General features: G+C 34.4%; 1 protein-coding gene across 5 annotated transcripts in view; it reads right to left on the reverse strand.

Annotated features, from left to right (window-relative positions):
• Nucleotides 1-18,428, reverse strand: part of Akap6 (A-kinase anchoring protein 6) — a 589,717-nt gene that overhangs the window by 75,514 nt on the left and 495,775 nt on the right. For all 5 annotated transcript variants that reach the window (XM_046427476.2, XM_058573661.1, XM_046427475.2 and 2 more), the window contains 2 exons: nucleotides 8,077-8,223; nucleotides 4,773-4,997 (listed from right to left, as the gene is read on the reverse strand). In XM_046427476.2, coding sequence (XP_046283432.1) covers nucleotides 4,773-4,997; nucleotides 8,077-8,223 — 372 coding nt within the window. The remainder of the gene's footprint in view (nucleotides 1-4,772; nucleotides 4,998-8,076; nucleotides 8,224-18,428) is intronic.

Raw genomic sequence — 18,428 nt, forward strand, 5'->3', positions numbered from 1 at the left:
TATGTTACCAGCTAATGTATTTTTCTCTTTCCAGAAATAGAACTTTGACCAAGGGAATGTCACGTTTACAAAAGTAGTGATCAATTGTGGAAAGATTTGTAGGTCTGGATATTAGTTCTATCATCTACTGACTGTATGAGGTTGAGCAACTTACTTCAATTTCCCTTCTTCAGTTTTTACTCTGTAAGTAGGAGATAATAATACCACCTGCCTCAGGATGATGATGAGGATTAAACAAACAAATGCAGGTAAAACATTTAGAAACTGTGCCTCATACCTTAAGAACACTCAGTCAGTATTTGTTGTGGTTACAGTTACTAAAAGAATGCTTCATCTTCCTACTGCAATTCTAGTGTAGTCTCCATTTTTAAAAGGAGGTACAGATAGCAGCCATTTACCCATTTATAATAAATTTTGTCATCTAGAACAGGGTCAGGAAACTATGGCCTGTGGGTCAAACCTACCCACTGCCTGCTTTTAAAATAGTTTTATAAATTAACTTCATTGAATACGGCTGTATCTATTCATGTGCATATTGTCTGTAGCTGCTTTTGCATTAAGATGGCAGAGTTGAGTAACTGCGATGGAGATCATATTATATGGTCTTTCACGGAAAATGTTTGTCAACTCCTGGTTTAGAATAAAACAAAGTTTTAGTGTTTCTTTGAAAGGTCATCAAATGACAGAGTGGGAGATTATTTGAATTTATACCAAAATGCCATTGTTTTCACTCTCTGTTTTTAGTTGTCATGTGAATTCAAACAAGTTCCATTTATTTTCCACAATTCAAGCTCTTCATTCATAAAAACATGTAAATACACATAAGAGAAGGTGTTCATAATTTTTAACTTATATAATTATGGTACATGTTAAGTATAATAACATGGAAAAGAGTATATGGTCAAATTTAAATTTCGAAGCAAATCTGGGGCATTAATCACTGACAGGGTTACCAAATCTATCCCACTCATTCACCTTCTTCATGACAGGATCTTATGACAGGTCTAAACTTGCCTTTCTCCGGCTGGTTCTGGGTCCAGGCTAGCACTGTGGACTTCTGCAGTTATAGTGACAGATAATTTTGTCCCAATTTAGAGCCTTTAGAATAATGAGTTTGGTTTTGGGATGCAAGGACACATGATTAAGTAATTATATTCTTTTCTCTCTGAAGGGTCATCATTAAAAAGCAGTGATTTCTAGCCAATGGCATTGAAGCTGCTCACACACAGCTCTACAGTGCCCTTTGCCAGCTGGCCTCATTATATCCTTGATATGCTTGCTCTCCTGCATTTTGTTGTCATCGTGTTCACTTCTTGCCAATTTTGCATTTCTGTCCCAGGGCTTCACACCTTTATGTTTCTCCTCCTTTGTTGGGCTTCAACTCTTTCTTTTTTGGATAGAATTTTCTCGTGTCTAATTCCACATGTACCATACTTACTGCTTTAATGAAAAAGGAAACAATCCACAGTTGCTTTTCCTTTTCCAAAAACTTAAGATCCTGATCTTTAGTCATATCCCAGATCAAGCTATGTATACGAAATGCAGTTCTGTCTACAATGTGAAGGGCTTTCCTTTTGGTCTGAAGCACTCTCTTTCCTGTTCTTCTGGATAGTGCACTGTGATTTGTCTATCATTGCTCTCGGAGTCATATAAAGGAATTCAGTTGTCTTAAAAGCCTGAGGTTTTTAGATGGAGAACAACAAAGTTAAAGCCTATGGATAAAGTCTGCCCTCTTCTGTGTGACCAATGACGGAAAGAGATGTGGGAACCCACAGGAAGAGTCAGAGCACAGCAGTTTTCAAACATAAAGGTTCTATAACAACTCTCATATTTGAATTATTTTATCACTGAGAAAGGCAGAGGGTATCTGTTTTTTGGATTTATGGCAAATAAAAAGTTTTCATTCTGTATATGCTTGTTACCAATTATGATTTTGACAGGTTATAAACATATTACATTGTTATTATTTATTATACATATTTGGTTTCACTCTTTCAATGAATGTGGTAAGACAGAGAACACTTGATTAATCATATACAAAGAAAAGTAACTAGAAATATTTAAAATTCTCACTATGAAAGACATTTATACACGTGTGTACATTTTTCTTTAAAAACAAGAAAATGCTATGCTAGACCCTTTAACTATCTGATCAAACTCCTCAAGCTCAACTTTAGAAAGGAAATAGAGCTTTAAGGTTATAAAGAAAAATCATCAGTATTTTTAGGGCTTTATCACCTCAAAAAGTTTGAAAAGTTTCAATTTAAAAAATTACAGAGAAAAGAAGTTTGCACTGACATAGAACAAAAATTCAAGCCCAAACCACAACTATCTTCCCAACCCCCAAATATCTTCAATAGCTAAAGCTAATTTGCTACTCTGGCCAAACTGCTAAAGGCAGTGACTGATAAATCGCCATAAAGAAACAATGAAACCTAGTTCTGTCCCAGTTTTCTTTCTGAGTCATCTGATATGGAAGGATACTCAGTGAATATCAATAAATACTAATTTTGCATAGTGGTTCAAAGAATGGACTTTAGAGTCTTATTACTGGACTTAAAATGCCAATTCTACCATGCATTAAAGGTGACCCTGGATACAGAAGACTTAACCTTCCTGTGCCTTTGTTGCATATGAAAAATCAGGATCTAAATAGCAGTCCTATGTTGCTATTAGGATTAAATGAGATACATGTAAATCCTCAAAATGGAATATTATACTTTTTCAAATAAGTAATTATAATCATACTCAACAACATGAATAAATCTTGGCATTAATTAGTAAATGAAAAAATTCTGAAAGACAATTTATAGCAAGACTATCTTTTTAGAAATTTAAAAATAACTGAAATAAAAATACACTTTCCTATAAAAGGGAAGGAAGAGAATAATCAATATGGGGTTCAAGATTACGACAAACTTAAGGGAAGAAAGCAGGGGATGGAATGGGGATGAAGAACCATATGATTATGTATACATTATTTTTAAAGTCCTACCTTTTTAGAATAGGAGATTCTCTGTGATAATTGTATTATTTAAAAATAGCTAAATAAAGTGCGATATAAAAGCAGTTTAATGAATAATGACACTGAAAACAAGAATGCTCCACAGTAAAAATACATGTCTTTGAAGAAGAGAATAGAATGGCAAAACCATGTGATGGTCTCCACTATAGTTTAGAAATAAAACTTCTATGATTATTTTCAGTTACAAAAATGCACTTGGTAAATAATGAATTAGGTGTAGTGACTATTCCCCTAGTGGCTAGAGAGTGGTAGTGCAACTTTAGCAAAAGAGTGGAATGCCCCCCACCGTTCCACCTATCTCCTTCTCTCTTTGCTTCTGAAGTTCTTTCAAATTTTTACTGGGACCTAGCTAAAAATAATGTTGTCACTATACAAAGTCAAAGTATAAAGCTAATTTCCTGTGGAAAAAACAACAAAATTAATGTGGAGCCTTTCATGCTTCTACCTATAGTAATAGCAAGTAACAGCAAATGGTCTATATATAAAACATAAAACATAAGTAGGTAGGTTGATCAATAATGGTCGGAACAAACTTCTTGTTGTTTACAATTATTATATAACACTTTTGGGTGGGACAAGTAAAAAATGACAAATTGTGTGGGTACTAATAGGTTTTAGACTATAAAACCCACTTGTTTTGTCAAGATGTTTTCACTTTTCAGTTTGATCTTGTCAACTAAATAGCAGAAGAGGAGGTTTCCAACCAAGACAACATATAAATGTGTAATGTAGACAATTTATTGGGAAGTATTGTGGCCTTACTTTGAGAGTGACTCCTCTTGGGTTCCACCATGAAGCAAGATGAGCCTGCCTATATGGCAAAGGGGAGGTGAACCACAGGGACTAAATTCTCTAACAGATTGCTGGGTGGGGTGAGATGAATAAAACCTGATCCTGGAAGGTTTTGAGAAGAAATGGTTGCTTGGTCCCAAGAAGTTCTTTGTTTCTTAGCTGTCCTGTTTCTCTTAATACCTTTTACACTAGAAAGTTTCTTGCCACAAAATTCAAATTCTACAACCCCAAAGCCCCAGGCTGATACCAGCCAGAACACAAATAATTACAATCTTTTCAGGAGGGTTCAAGCAGTATGAACAAGCTACGACGATATGATTAAACATTCAAATGTTAAACTGCTTTTGAATAGATACTGTGTAAAGAATAGAAACAAACCAGGGGAAATGCTTCTCCTTGGATATGAACATGAAAACAGCTGTGTTGCTAAGGAAAGTATTATCCTACAATAGAATATACTATAATGTAGGAACCTCTTTTACTTTATTTCTGTCCTCCATAGTTGACTCTTCCATATGTAAAAATTACGTTTCTTTTTGTCAGCATTAATGGCCTTAAATTAATTCAGGTGCTTTGATCAGACCAATTTATAAAACTATTTTTAGTCAAGTTTTTTATAGAACATTTAGGTCTACCTTTCAAAGTCCCCAAGGAATCTTTGGGTGTTTGCTGATCTGCTTTTAATTTACCAAAGTCCTCCCTCAATAGGAAATGCATAAAACACACAAGTAGCAGAGACTTTTCTACAATGTGTATTTGATATGCTTGATGTTCATCTTTATACGAATATAGACATTAGCATATAAGAAATGTGGAAGGCATCTATAAATTCAAGGAAACATTTAAGCAAACAGTGATCCATAGATACATGGGCATAATACTTTATGTAGTTGATAAATATTTCATCTCTACCATAAAGAAAGCTTTTTATCAACTTTGATTGTTTTTTTATTACCTTAAAGTATTGCAGTTGTTTCTCAGCATTCATTGTTCCTTCCTTTTCTTGTCTCAGGCAGGAATTGAAGATGAAAAGCTCTGTATCTCTTAGCCACCCTTTCAGTTCTTTGATCCTGACCTCCAGCTGCCTTACCAGGCTTCCGCTTTCAGGAGAAAGCAGGTCACGTGAACCCGACCCACTGTGCCCTGCCATTGTGTCCTGGATCTTCTCTCCTAGGGTTTTCTAATGTATCAGATTCAAAAACAAAAACAAAACAAAACAAAACAAACACCAACAACAAAAACAAAATCATGTATTAGCTGAGGTGACCAAAAAAAAAAAAATCATTAACAAGAGCTACATTGAAGTGTCCAGTAGTACCTTCCACCTCACTACTGATAATTAGTTTAGGCCAGCTTGCTATCCCATTTGGGATTCAAATTCTCAGACAGTGTGCATTTTTCTGACTGCCAGTGGATGCTTAAGAAAACCTCATCCACTTGTACCTTCCTTTTTAACAGAAAGGAGATTTAGTCCAAAACTTCACTATGGTCATAGATAAAAATTCATTTGAATATTCATGACAAGAATTTATAGTAAAAAGTTCTCTACATAACCTGTTCAAGAGATAGAAGTCAGAGTTTAATCAATATATGAAAGAGCCCAAGAGTAGATTGTGCAGAGAATTAAGTTCCTTCTTTTGTTTTGTGAAGTACAATTTCCCAAACAATATGACAGAGGACATTTAAAAAGAAGTAGACTCCTTGGTGCTGATGTTGATTTTTACTTGACTGGGAAATTGTTCAACCCCACAATTCTTCCCATTTGGCATTTTGCATGCTAGATGCTATACTGTATGTGTTAAAATAATGCCCAACTCACTCTGCTAGAAGCCTACTTAGATTAACAACTATGACATGAAGGTGCCTTGGAACTGGTTCTCTTTTCTTTCTTTCTCCCTCCTTTGGTGGAAAGCACTCTCTTTGTAGAATTAACAGGATTTAATCGATAATGATAATTTAAACCTACAAAAGTAGCTTTAAAACACAAATAAAATTAAATCAACAAACATTCATCTGCTGTGTAGTGTTCTGTAAATAGTATTTTTAGGAGATTGTAACAGAAAAATAGTCTTTCTTTGCAACACCCTTGTATTTTCATGGTGCAAATATTGATAATTTGAAGACCCTCAGTGGAATCCAGATTTAGCTATTGTTTTTATGCTGTAACAAAAGTAGCAGCAGGAGGTGAAATCAATGCCCTTGGAGGGTAGGGTCACAAAAAAGAATTTATTGCCACTTTTTTGTTCTGGAACAGTTTGCAATCATAAATTCTTCATAAACAGAATACTTCAGAGAATGGTCCGTCTTCATAAATATACGACAGAGGACATCAATTTCATTTAATTCACAATTTGTGTCAGCACAGCAGATGCCAATGCCTGCCTTGATAGGGTTGTTTAATATGCAATTGAGACAGAGTAATATGTAGCACAGGGGACAAAATTTCACAGATTAAACTGTACGCACCACTGACATTTCATTCTAATGTATTTCCATTCCACACTGTTCACCTTAGATGAAAGTAATATTAAAAACCATATCCCTCTATTTTACTATTGTTAGAAGTTAAAATCCTTGTCTTTAATTTTTTTCATGCCAATTAAAATGTAATCAAGCCAATTAAGAGTATGCCTGGGTGGTGTTAGTGTAGCACAGGTTTTGTATTATAAAATCTTTCCTTCATTCTACTCTCCCCCCCAAATCACTGCAAAATGGTGTATTGTATTTGAATGATATTTTTATCAAAAATCACAACCATTTTAAGGCATCTGATCCATAAAAGATAGTTAAACAATCTTTTTTTTTCTCTTCAATATGATGCTGATTTAAAATTTTTGTGGTGGAAGCAATATAAACGACATATTATGAACAGTTTTCTAAAAAATGTTAGTTATGTATCAAATTAGCAAAAGATATATTAAAATGCAATGTCAACAGACTATCAGTTTATTGATGAAGCAAATAAAGTTGCTGTTGTTATCTATTTAGTAAACAACCTTTTAAAATGTCATAGACTAACCGCATTTCTCATGTCTGAGATCAGTGAATCCTATAAAATTTAGTAGGTTCTGACTTACATCACCAGAAAGTGGAAGACATTAATTACTATTAAAAGGCAATGTAACAATAGATTAGAGTAAGAACCTTTAACATTTTAAGTTACTTTGCACAACTGCAGAGTGTAGAGAATTTAGATGAGAACCAAGGACTTAAAGTTGCAGTTTTTTAATCACCTAGATTAAGCCTGACATAAACTCAACGCTGGCATTTCTCCAAGTCATCAAGGTACATGGAATGCTTCTAATTCAAAATATTTTTGGAGTATTATTTCTTCAAAAATAATTTTAAAGAGGCAGAAAAACGGAAGGCACGAAAAATTAGGCTCCATAACTGACACCACCCATACTTAGCTGTTCAAATTAATCATTTAGGTAATTGACAAATTTAGCTTACCCTTGATTTGAAGTGAAGGCAATTTAGGGGAGAAGCTGATGAAAAAAAATACAGGTTAACTTCTCTCTCTGCTGTCTTCCAACAAAAGGACAGCACTGTCTCCTGCACAGTGCCACCCTGGTCTCTGGGTAACAGAATCTCTAGATTGCCTTTTTGCCAGATTCTTGCATCTCAGTCTTTGGCTGAGACCCAGCCCATCATTGCGTGAAATGAATTACATGAAACTTTTTTCTTTTCTTTCTTTTTTTTTTTGCTTTTGTTAAAAGTGAGCTGGAAATTGAGGCAAAAAACAGAGGCTGATTTAATTCTGCATTTCAGATTTAGGTCAAATTTGCATCTTTGTTTTGGTGCTTTAGTGGGACTTGAAAGCTGTAGTGACAACTCCACTTTTCATCTTAAGGGTACAGTAAATCGTTAAACAGTAGATGTCTCTAACATGTACCTTCAGAATAAATTCTATTAACATTCACTCAAGCATGACAGTCAGTGTATATCAGATATACTGTATTATAGTTGACTTGGTGCATACCCATAATACATGGCATATTTTACTTACTTTTTATGTATTAAAGAACCAAAATTATTAAAATCTGAGAGGAGACAAGCTCAGAATTTTAAAAAAAAAATCAACGGAAGAGGAAAAGCAGTGTTTTCCACATAATAGCATGAATAGCTTGTTTGAAATGTAGGTAGTGAATTGAAAGAGAGAGATATTTGTGCCTCAAATTAGAAATCAGACAGATAGAGTACTTCACTACACAAAAAATGTACACATAACCTACAAACAGTAATAAAAATGCAAATACCCCAAGCAGTTCCCATTTTTCATTAATTGAATCCACTTTTTCAAGGAGATCATTTGGTAGTAAAACGCCACCTTTCTTCAAAGCTTCAACCTTACTAAGCAGCTCCGTCTTTTTCAGGTGCCTGATGGACATTTCCACACTGTATCGCTAAAATGAAAAGAAAGAAAGAGATATCATTAGGGAGAGAGGTGTTCTTAGAAAAATCTTTGAGCAGAGTATGTAATACTTATGGGTGTGAAAGTTTTTATTTCCAATAAAATTTGTAAGGATAATGAACTTAAACTAAGTACGTTGAGTGGTTGAGGAATATTGCTAGAAACAGTTAAAATATATTATGCACATATACACAAATATCTAATTTATGTATTGAGTTGACAAAGATTTGTGTCTTTTTAAATCAAGTTTACATATGCATTTGATCTTTAATTGAAGGCATCCCAAACGGGAAAATATCCAGTTTTGTAGGATTTAATATTACAGTTAATTTTGATCAATATTTGGCTCCAGAGTGCTGCCTGTCTCATGTGTCCCCAAAATAAGTTGCAGTGGTTTAAATAAAATTATCAATGAAAATTATGTGACTTCTTTCTTATAAGTTGCCTGAGTTCTCAATTAACATTCTGTTTCCATTTTTCTTTTACTTAAAATCTCTATGTGGGCTTAGGGAAGAGGTTCAAATAGAGAGGAAAAAGAAGATCAATGTTTGGGGAATAATTACAAACTATACCTCTTTATTGGTCATTGTAAAGTGTTTCCAAAAATTACAGTTGATTACAGAATCCTCTTCCTCAATATACACCATATTCTACAAACTGTGAAGTGATCTCTCTTAAAAGATGTTTTGAGGGAAATAATGTAAGAGCTATTTAATATGACAGTTACTATAGTGATTCTCTTGAAATAACTATACTTGTATAACTTCATAGTTAGAAAGTCTTATGGATAGCTATAAATAACTATGGCTATATTTTAAAAATATATATGTAAAAATACCTCGGAGTAGAAAAATTATATTCTCTTTAAAATATTAAACATACTTTACATTTTTAGAATATTTTAAAAATATAATGGCAATTCCAAAACTTCTTTCTTTGAAACACCAAAGTTAGGTCACTGAGTTCCATGGTAGCACTCCTCTTTTTCCAATTGAGCAAGGTTGCCCTAAGGTAAGCACCCTTATCAGATCTAATATGAAACATTTTTGTCTGGGAAAAGTAGCATTAATCAGTGAGTTCAAAACATACCCAAGCACTTGGATAATTTTATTCACCTTGGAAACATGATATTATATAAAATCCTAAACTAAAATACAATTGGAAGCAGCTTAAAGGAAAAGAGGGTATGAAATTACTGTTTCAGTTAATAGATTTTCAGCATTTGCGTGCATATGTTTGCATACTTTTAGTTTCATATTTTAATCTTTCATTTACACTAAACATGCACATCATTTGTATTATGTAAACTTCTCCAAATGTTAGTCATTTGTGGATCACAGAACAAAATGTTTTAAATGAGGTGATTTAAAGCATTTCATATTATTAATGAATGTTGATCAGGATGTCAGAGTATCCAAAATTACATGAATATGCATAGTGAAGAAAATCAAGGGTTGCTTTAGAGCGCTTTCAGAATTTGGCCTGTGATACATGGGAAACTCTGATTGCATTTTCTAATGACAGGCAATTACCAGGACCACGTTACTTTAATACAGAAAACATACTGTCCACTTGAGTTTTGGGGACTCAATACTCAATAAGTATTCTAGAAACCCAGATAGGGATTTATTTGTCAGAATGATAACCGAAGAAGAGGCCAATATGCTTTATGTAATCAGATTCCCATGTAAAGATTTACATAACTAATTTGGTAAGACCTTGACATAATGTTGGGGGAACCAGTATTTCAGGGAGGCAGAAAAGTCCTGTTCAAATCTTTTACTTATGCCACATGTGTTAATAGACAGAGGGAGTTCTCTGGCTATGACACCTGGCAGTGGCCTCTACCATTTATCATTTTTACTTGTGACAACTCATTTCTCTTTAGCCCAACACTGAATACCTCCTACACAGCAAATTTGTCAAGAAAGAAAACAGTTTAGATGTATCCCACAAAAATCATATTTTTATAGTAATAAAAATATAAAAAGCAAGTAATTGCCAGATGCAGTGAAACATGCCTATAATCCCAGCTCCTTGGGAGGCTGAAGTGGGAGGATCACAAGTTTAAGGCCATTGTATTGTTAATTGGACATTGTAATACATTGGTCATGTATTGTTAGTTGGACATAGATTACATTATCTTTAATATAAATCATAATACAAATATTAAAAATGAATTGCAAATTCCCTAATAGGGAAATTTAGAGAGGCCCTGTCTCCAAATAAAAAAGGGCCAGGGATGTATCTAAGTGATAGAGTACCCTGGTTCAATCTCCAGTACCAGAAAAAAAAAGTAATTAATTTGAAGTGGGTTATAAGTAGTTACAGCAATATCTTCTAAAATGATTATTATATTTAAAAAATATTGTCTTTATGTATGCTCTTGTCCCTATGTAGCCTACTACATAAATAGCCCAATGAAAGAGATGATATACGGACAATGTCTTCAAACTATAAAATCTAAAAGAATCTAGTTAATGGTTAGATATATTGGTATATGTATAAAAGAATGTCATGTAATTTAAGGTGAAAATATTTATATTTTAATTTATGAAGCACTCTAAATATTGGATTTGATAAGACTTAGGGTCTTAAGCTGTATGTGTAATAATACCAGGAGGGTTATATTTTTATTGACGATAGTATGTTTTTATTCTTCTCTACCATCTTTTCAGAAGCATTAGAGGGGGAGCAATGACAGCCAGCTCTATCTGTTCTCAGTCATGCTATCAAGTAGGGCTACTTTATCCTGTGGTGGAAAGATAATTTAATCTTCATATTCATTCCACCCACAGCAGTAAGTGAGCAGAGGTTGCCCCATTGTGTCCTGTAGTCTGGGGATGTTATGATATAGACTACTCTTCAATAGCCAAAAATGAGATTAGCAAAGTTAAAGTCAGATGGCTTTTCTTGAGTGCTAAGGTAAATAAGCATCCAGTATTTAATTTCCCCATAGCACCTGCTGTGGGCCTCTCTGTCTAGTCAAAAATAAAATATACTCTATTGAAAGGGCATATTTACATTATTAAGTGTATTTGCTTGGCCAATTCAATTTTGACTAATGAATCCTCCTAATAGATTTGTGAATGATCTAAATTAAAGACACAGGACACTACTATCCTAAATGCTAATCCAGTATATATAACTATAAAACATTTTTTTAAAGAGTTAAAAAATAACCAGAAATAGTATTTCACTGTTCTAGTATGAATTAAAGAAGGTTTTAGGAAATTCTTACTGAAGAGTTTCCTTTTTACAGGCACAAATGATAAACTGAATTATAAAACAAAGCCAGCAAAAACAGGGATTTCTGAAATAAACATACTTAGAAATGCATGCAGACTTGATTGAGATAACTTTTTTGACAGTTATGCTAAAGGCTTTTTTTTCCCCCCTCTAAAACCCTTTTTTTTTTTTTTTTTTGTTAAAAATCACACCGAAAATTCTGCCCAAATGGAGACTGGAACAATGCCTTGAAACAGTGTTAATTGTCACCATGGAAACCAGAAGAATAAGCCATTTTGAAACTGGTATAGAAGGCACACATTGAGCAACTCAAGCATTTTTCTGCCTCCCTCAATGTTAAAGAACAAGATGCCTTGTCACTGTGAGGTCAGAGAAAGAAAGCATCATGAAAGGGTTGTAGATGCTCACTGTCTAGTAAATAAAAAAATAAAAAAATAAACTATATACAGCTAATGTATAAGACTCTACCAGTGAATCTTTTTGAAATAGAAAGATCATCAAAAGATGGCCAGGATTGGGGGATGGCTCCCACCTAAGCAAAACTTCAGGGCTATATTATGTGAACCTTGCCCCCAAAGCTCCCTGGGAATTCTGCTGTTGTAATAAAACTTCAGAAGAGGAAAGAAAAAAGGCAGCATGATGGAATTCAAAATAATGCTCTAAAAGCACACAGAGAGATTAAGACATCCATTGTAAGACTTTTGTATGGTGCTTCTGTTGGTTATGCTGAAAAGAGACCAGACATTGCTGAGCAGAGAGTGAAGCTCTGGTTACAAGAAACACAAGAATTAAACCAAATAATTTTCTTGATTATTAGAATAGGACTGTCAAATTCTGTGTCATCAGGGTTCGAGTATTTATATCATATAATATATTACTTTTAACTGGCTTCAGGTGACTTTATATTAGAAGAGTTAAAACAAGGAAAATGGTCTATAAAAATATCAAATTTGAATATCTTTCCTGGTGCAATTTAACACTTCAAATACCTGAATGTTTGGCATGATCACCTTTCCCATATACACATGATAGGCAGATAGATGGAGAAAATACAATGAGAAAATAAAATATCTTAGTCTACTGACAAGACAGCACATGCACAGAACATATGAAACACAAAACTATTGGCAAAATTATGGGTGAAAATGTGCATTTTTTTGCACAAAAATGCAAGGATGTGTCTATGACTCTCACATTGTGTTCTCTGGCTAGTGTTTGCCCTTCTCATTGGAGGCTTCATGGTGGCCCCTCAGCAAGTCCATGCCTAATGCCATTCAGTGATGAACAAAGAGTCTTTTTATATGAAAGTCCAGGGTCCACAGCTCAGCTGTACTGCTAGAGACCAGTGTTGCCTTTGCAGCAGCTCTTGTGCTGCCTCCTTTTTCTGAAGACCAATGTCCAGCATCTCACAAAGCATGTGATGCTTCACAACGAGTCAGGATCACCAACACTTGGGGAAGATGTTCAAAATTGAAGAAGAGGGTTCAGGCCAAGACAAATAATAGTTGTCATTTCTTACAAACGACTTGTATTTTACCATTAGCATTTATGGCGAATAATTGCACAGAGAAATTATAAAGACTCCTACAATTGTCCTTGTAAATTAATAATAGGCTTTCTTGATTGGGATAAATTTGCTGCTGAGCCTTTGGAAAAATTAAAAAGTGCAATGTCATTTAAAATTGCCAGAACTCGCACAGCAAATTACATCTGAGGTTAAGAATTGAGTTTCCCCCCCTCTTCTAGCTTATTCCATTTGCATGATCTGGAAATCACATTACATTGGCCATGTATTGTTAATTGGACATAGATTGCATTATCTTTAATATAAATCAAACTACAAATATTAAAATGAATTGCAAATTCCCTAATAGAAGATCATAAAACAATCTTTTTAAAAGTATCTCCCATTAATAATTTAATTCCAATTATATCACTCAGGAAACTTAAGTAGGAGATCTGGCAACTTATTTCTCCAATCATTTCTTTTACATAACAAATATCTAAGCCTTTTAAAATAAATATAGCTGGAGAAGAATTTTTCATTATAAAATAAAAATAAAAGCACAAGCCTGAAAACTTTTAATGTCAATTTCATGTAAAGTACTGCATAAGAACAGCAAGCCTGCCTGTCTCTTCCCTTACCAACACATGTCAAGGATGAGAAAAAACACATCCTATAGGAAAGATTCTGAAGTTTAAGAAATATTGTGATTATACCCTCTAAAATTACAAAATTGATCATTATTATTCTATTTATTTTTTAAAAAGGTTCTTTAGCCCCTTAGATATTTCCAGAAATTTGATATCTTTCTGAAGCCTCTGCATGGCCTTTAATGAGTTTATATTAAATATTTAATACTGTTTAGGGCATATCCACTACTACCAAAAACAGTTATATTCCCAGCAGTCCCACTGTTTCAGGCAGAGGACTTGATTGATCCTCCTAGCCTGAATTGAGTAGAATGAAAAGAAGCAGTTGGAAAATAGCTGCAATCATTTAATGCAGATGACCTCTGACAGCCTCGCAGCTCTTCTATCTGAACAGAAATTTGCATGGGGTCTCTGTGCAGAGGAACAATGTAACCTAAATGGTAGACAATCTTTATTCTAATGAAGTGGGTGTCAAGGTCAATGTAAAACTGCAATGATAAATGGTCCACCACTAGGCAAGAGAAGTTGCATAGGCATTGTAGTGCTTTCACGTTAATTGAAGACTGAAATGCACTGCGTGAAAAGCACAAGCCTCTCTTTTCACCATAATGTGTTAACGTGCCAATGCTGAAATGATTTCTTCAAGATGTTTGCCTGTTGACATGTATCTTATTGCAAAAATAACACAAATGTAGAATTATGGCCCAAAATGGACATTTTTAGAATTTCGCATTTTCCTGGTACAGAATCACAAAAATTAAATAAAGTGTCCCCCAAACAACATCCTGACACCTAATGTAATTCCTTTGATCCCTTTTTCTTTTCTTTTTCTATTTAGACCTGTCTTTAATTAGTTTCAACCAAGCAACCTTTTATAGAATCTTCATTGGGTACTTTCATGCTGAGCTAACTGTAAAAGAGGACAGAAGAGAATCATTTAAATATTATTTTTCTCCCTCAGTTTTCAGCTTAGTCTGCAGTTAAGATCTTCAGGTGTTGTTTGTTTTAAATGAAAATACAATGAAAAGCCCATGGTTTGTAAGAGAAAATAACTATTTTCTACGGAGGAAACTAGAAAACCATAATCTGGTCACTTGACATTGACAAAATGACTGTACAGCAATAATTACACCATTTCTTCAGTTGATCTAGCAATTTTGTGGCATTCAATATTTTTCAGCCCTTAAAAATAAGGATAGTAAGCTGCTTTTAAAAAATCCTGATCTACTTAAGCCTGTAAAGGGGACACTGTTTGCTAATACACTCATTAGCAGCCAAGCACTTTAACTTCATCAATTAAACAGGAAATGGAGTTGCACCATTAGTTTCACAATTTGCTAAAATACTGATAAGAGCATATTACTAACCATTTGAGAAACATTTCCAGGCTCAACTCATAATAGGTTATAACTGAATGCATTTTTATGGTTGCCTTTTTTTTTTTTCTGATTCCGGTAAACTCTGTGATATTCCAACAATAAGCTTCTTAACTCTAAATATATTTTAATAATACAATTACAGTTTTACTAGTCAAGAATGTAGTCTGCAGTCTTGGCAACTAGAAGGTTATTAGTATACATTTGTGTAAAATAAATGATATTGCTAGTTTGTAACTCTGATGTAAAAAGAAACTGTCTCAAATAGAAATCAAGGATTACTGAAATGGTAATCCAGAGAAAAAAAAATCATACCATGAAGGAGGATAGTGAAAAAGAAAAAAAAAAGTTACTGATGAAACTGTTTAAAAAACTGTACAGCTTCATCTGTGTGTGATTTGTCAGGTCTGAAGCTTTGACGTGCCCAAGGGGCAGACCCCAGCGGGGAGTAGGCTGCCGAGCTAAATAGCTGTGAAAGAAGTCTTAATGTAGGATGGAATTCAAACTAACCTTGACATGACCTCGGGAAAAATATGCAAAAAGTAAAATGAATGCTCTCTGCAAGATACATCCTAATTTTGTGGTGGAGCTGGTTCGTTTTACAAACATAACTGAGACCTTAAAAGAAAAACAGAAAGCTAGTAAAAGAAGAAAACTTTAGAATTCAGGCAAAAAAAAAAAAAAAAAAAAAAGTAAGCAAGCATGATGTGTTACTGTGAAGGCATGTGAACCATTTGGAAGGAATCCAAATAAAAACCCACACTGAACAATATTGTTGTCAGCCTGTCTATTCAGAAAAATTGTTTTTTTTTTTTTTTTTTTTTTTAGGTTGAATATAAATGACACAAAGCCAAGATTACATCACTGCATTACAAAGTCTGTTGTGGCTTTTAGCTGAACAAGCCCAATGGATCTATTGGTTCAGGACAGTAATTCAGTAAGGAGGTTTTAATGTGTTATTTTTTTCCCCCCAGAGTCAATAAAAATAGTGAAATTTGAGGAAGAAACATCCCATGTGCTTTGTAGTCTATTTCTTGCTTTTGATCTGTATTCTATAAGCAAAACTCCAGTTTTCATTGATGCATTTAGTCCTGATTTGACTCTATTATAAATTTTGCCTGTTTTGAAGTGATCAGCTTAGTAGGAAGGCATTTGCTTTAGTTCCCTGGACAAGAACTGGCTAACTCACTGGATATATGGAAATTTTAATTGAGTGTCAACTTGTGTAGAAATTCAATCCTATTACCTTCTCAATGCAATTTTGTAGCAATACCAGTTATTTACTACACTACTAACCAGATTTTAAACATAATTAAGTTGCTAGCAACATAAACCCAAAATCTAATGACTTAAATCCCTATAGCAAGGATATGAATTCATGGATCAGGTGTATGTATGTACTTCCATTAGATTTCATAAGCATAAAGTGAGCAGAGGGATGCAATAGCTTAAAAGCTTAAAAGTGCAGGGATTTTTGCCGAAAACCTGTTGAACAACCATAAGTAAAGATCACTGTTTAATGATATGTTATGCTATAACAGGTCTCTTCTTTGGTCCAGTCTTATTCAGTGTCTTAGATAAGGAAAACATGCATGCAGTATGTTGTTCAAATTGACAGATTATACTAATCTCATTGATTAACAAAGAGTAATAAATAATTTAGATCATAAACTCAATTATCTATAGGTACTTATATGCTAATAAACCGGTTTTCTGGAAGAAGAAAAAAGAAAGACAATGTCCTAATCTGTAGTGTTTGCCAATTTCCCTGGTATAAATACTCCCACAATGGCAGGTTCCAAGAAAGCAGTGGTTGTTACTACTAGCAAAATCCAACACACTACTACCCAGCAGGTAATGTAAAAGAGACAAGTAGGGTAAGCCTAAGTCCTTTTCTGTTGAGAGCTGCCACATAGGAGCTGAGCGCCCCCTAGCTTCAAGTGATGGAAATGTGGAGACTGGCTTCCCTGCGTGCGGAAATACGTAGCTCCACATCTCTGCTGAGCAGAGGAGCAAAGCTTTGGGAGTGGGCATTACCCAATGGAGTGGGCTGCCTTCTTGTTCCTTTGTAATACTACCCCTTACCTTTTGTGGATAGAAGGTTCCATCAAACATCCCCTTGTGTGCCTCCTATAAAAATAAAGAATTCGAGTGGCTCACTCTCTTTTTTCAACGGAACCCCAAGGTCGAGAGTCGTCACTGGACCCTAATAAAAAAGGTATTTTCTGTCTGTCCATGTAATTATTTTGTTGCAACCCAAATTCGCCTGGGATGACCCTGAATGATTTGGTTGCGTATCGTGACACTCTTCCCTCATCATATTCTCACTATTGCTTAGTATCACGGAAAAGGAGAACTACTTTCTCTATTGAAGAAAAAACAGTGCATAAATGTGATTATTATTGATATTTGATGTAATGACAAGAGATATAAGTGGGGAGAGTGATCTGTGGTGGATAGGAGAACATACACTCCATCTAAAAGGACAAATGTTATTCAGCTATGCCAATTATTATCATATGAGATTATAGCTTCAATGTGGTTTCAGTATGACTAGGTGTGTTTTTTAAGTGAAGCTAAAATACAACTTTTTATGTGAAATCTGTTTATATTTTGCATTAAAACTTCTTAATACTATACAAGCCAAACTATGCCTCTGACTTGGATGTGAATCCATAGGCAAATACTTCATATTGTCTATGTCAGATGATAATAGTAGACTCTAAAGGGAACAAAAGATGATGGCATAATAAATTAAATCTAAGAAGGAGAAATGGCAAATGTCAAGCCTTACAGAATTAATAACCACCGTCAACCCATCCTACCCTCATCAGAAAGATAAATATGTAACAACTACATAAAGGACACAGGTAACTAGGCTTCAATTGCCTTTAGGTTCACTATGAATCTATGAACAATGGAAAGTATATGTAAAAAAGGGGGGGCTAAATTGAGACAAATACAAGGTCAAGACGATGCAATAAATGTCCAAAGGAAGATCTGACACTTCTGCAATGGGAAAGCTACTGAAGAAGCTAGATCTATTCAGAAGACATGTTAGCTGGCTGAATATTTAGAGGACTTTCACATAAAAAAATATTAATTTGTTCCATTTGGTCTTAAGAGATTGGACTAGGGATCAAAGGCCAAAGCATGAGTAAGAACACAGCATGGGAGAGACAGTGAGTTCCCATTCACCAGAGGTATGCAGGCAGAGACCAGAAGCATACTTGGCTGAGATATTTTATGGAATAATAAGGCACTGAATGAGAACTGGCTTGGAAAATGGAGTCTAAAGTTCCTCTCTGTTTTAGAAAGTTGAGCTTCTTTGGGTTCATATCTACTAGATCAACCACAGCAATCATTTTATTTGATGTAGAAGAAATGCCAAGATCAAAACCCACCAAATAAAGATGTC

Source organism: Marmota monax, unplaced genomic scaffold (assembly GCF_021218885.2).
Source record: "Marmota monax isolate L192 unplaced genomic scaffold, Marmota_monax_Labrador192_F-V1.1 WCK01_AAM20220418_F8-fsc00222, whole genome shotgun sequence".
Classification (NCBI taxonomy): Eukaryota; Metazoa; Chordata; class Mammalia; order Rodentia; family Sciuridae; genus Marmota; species Marmota monax.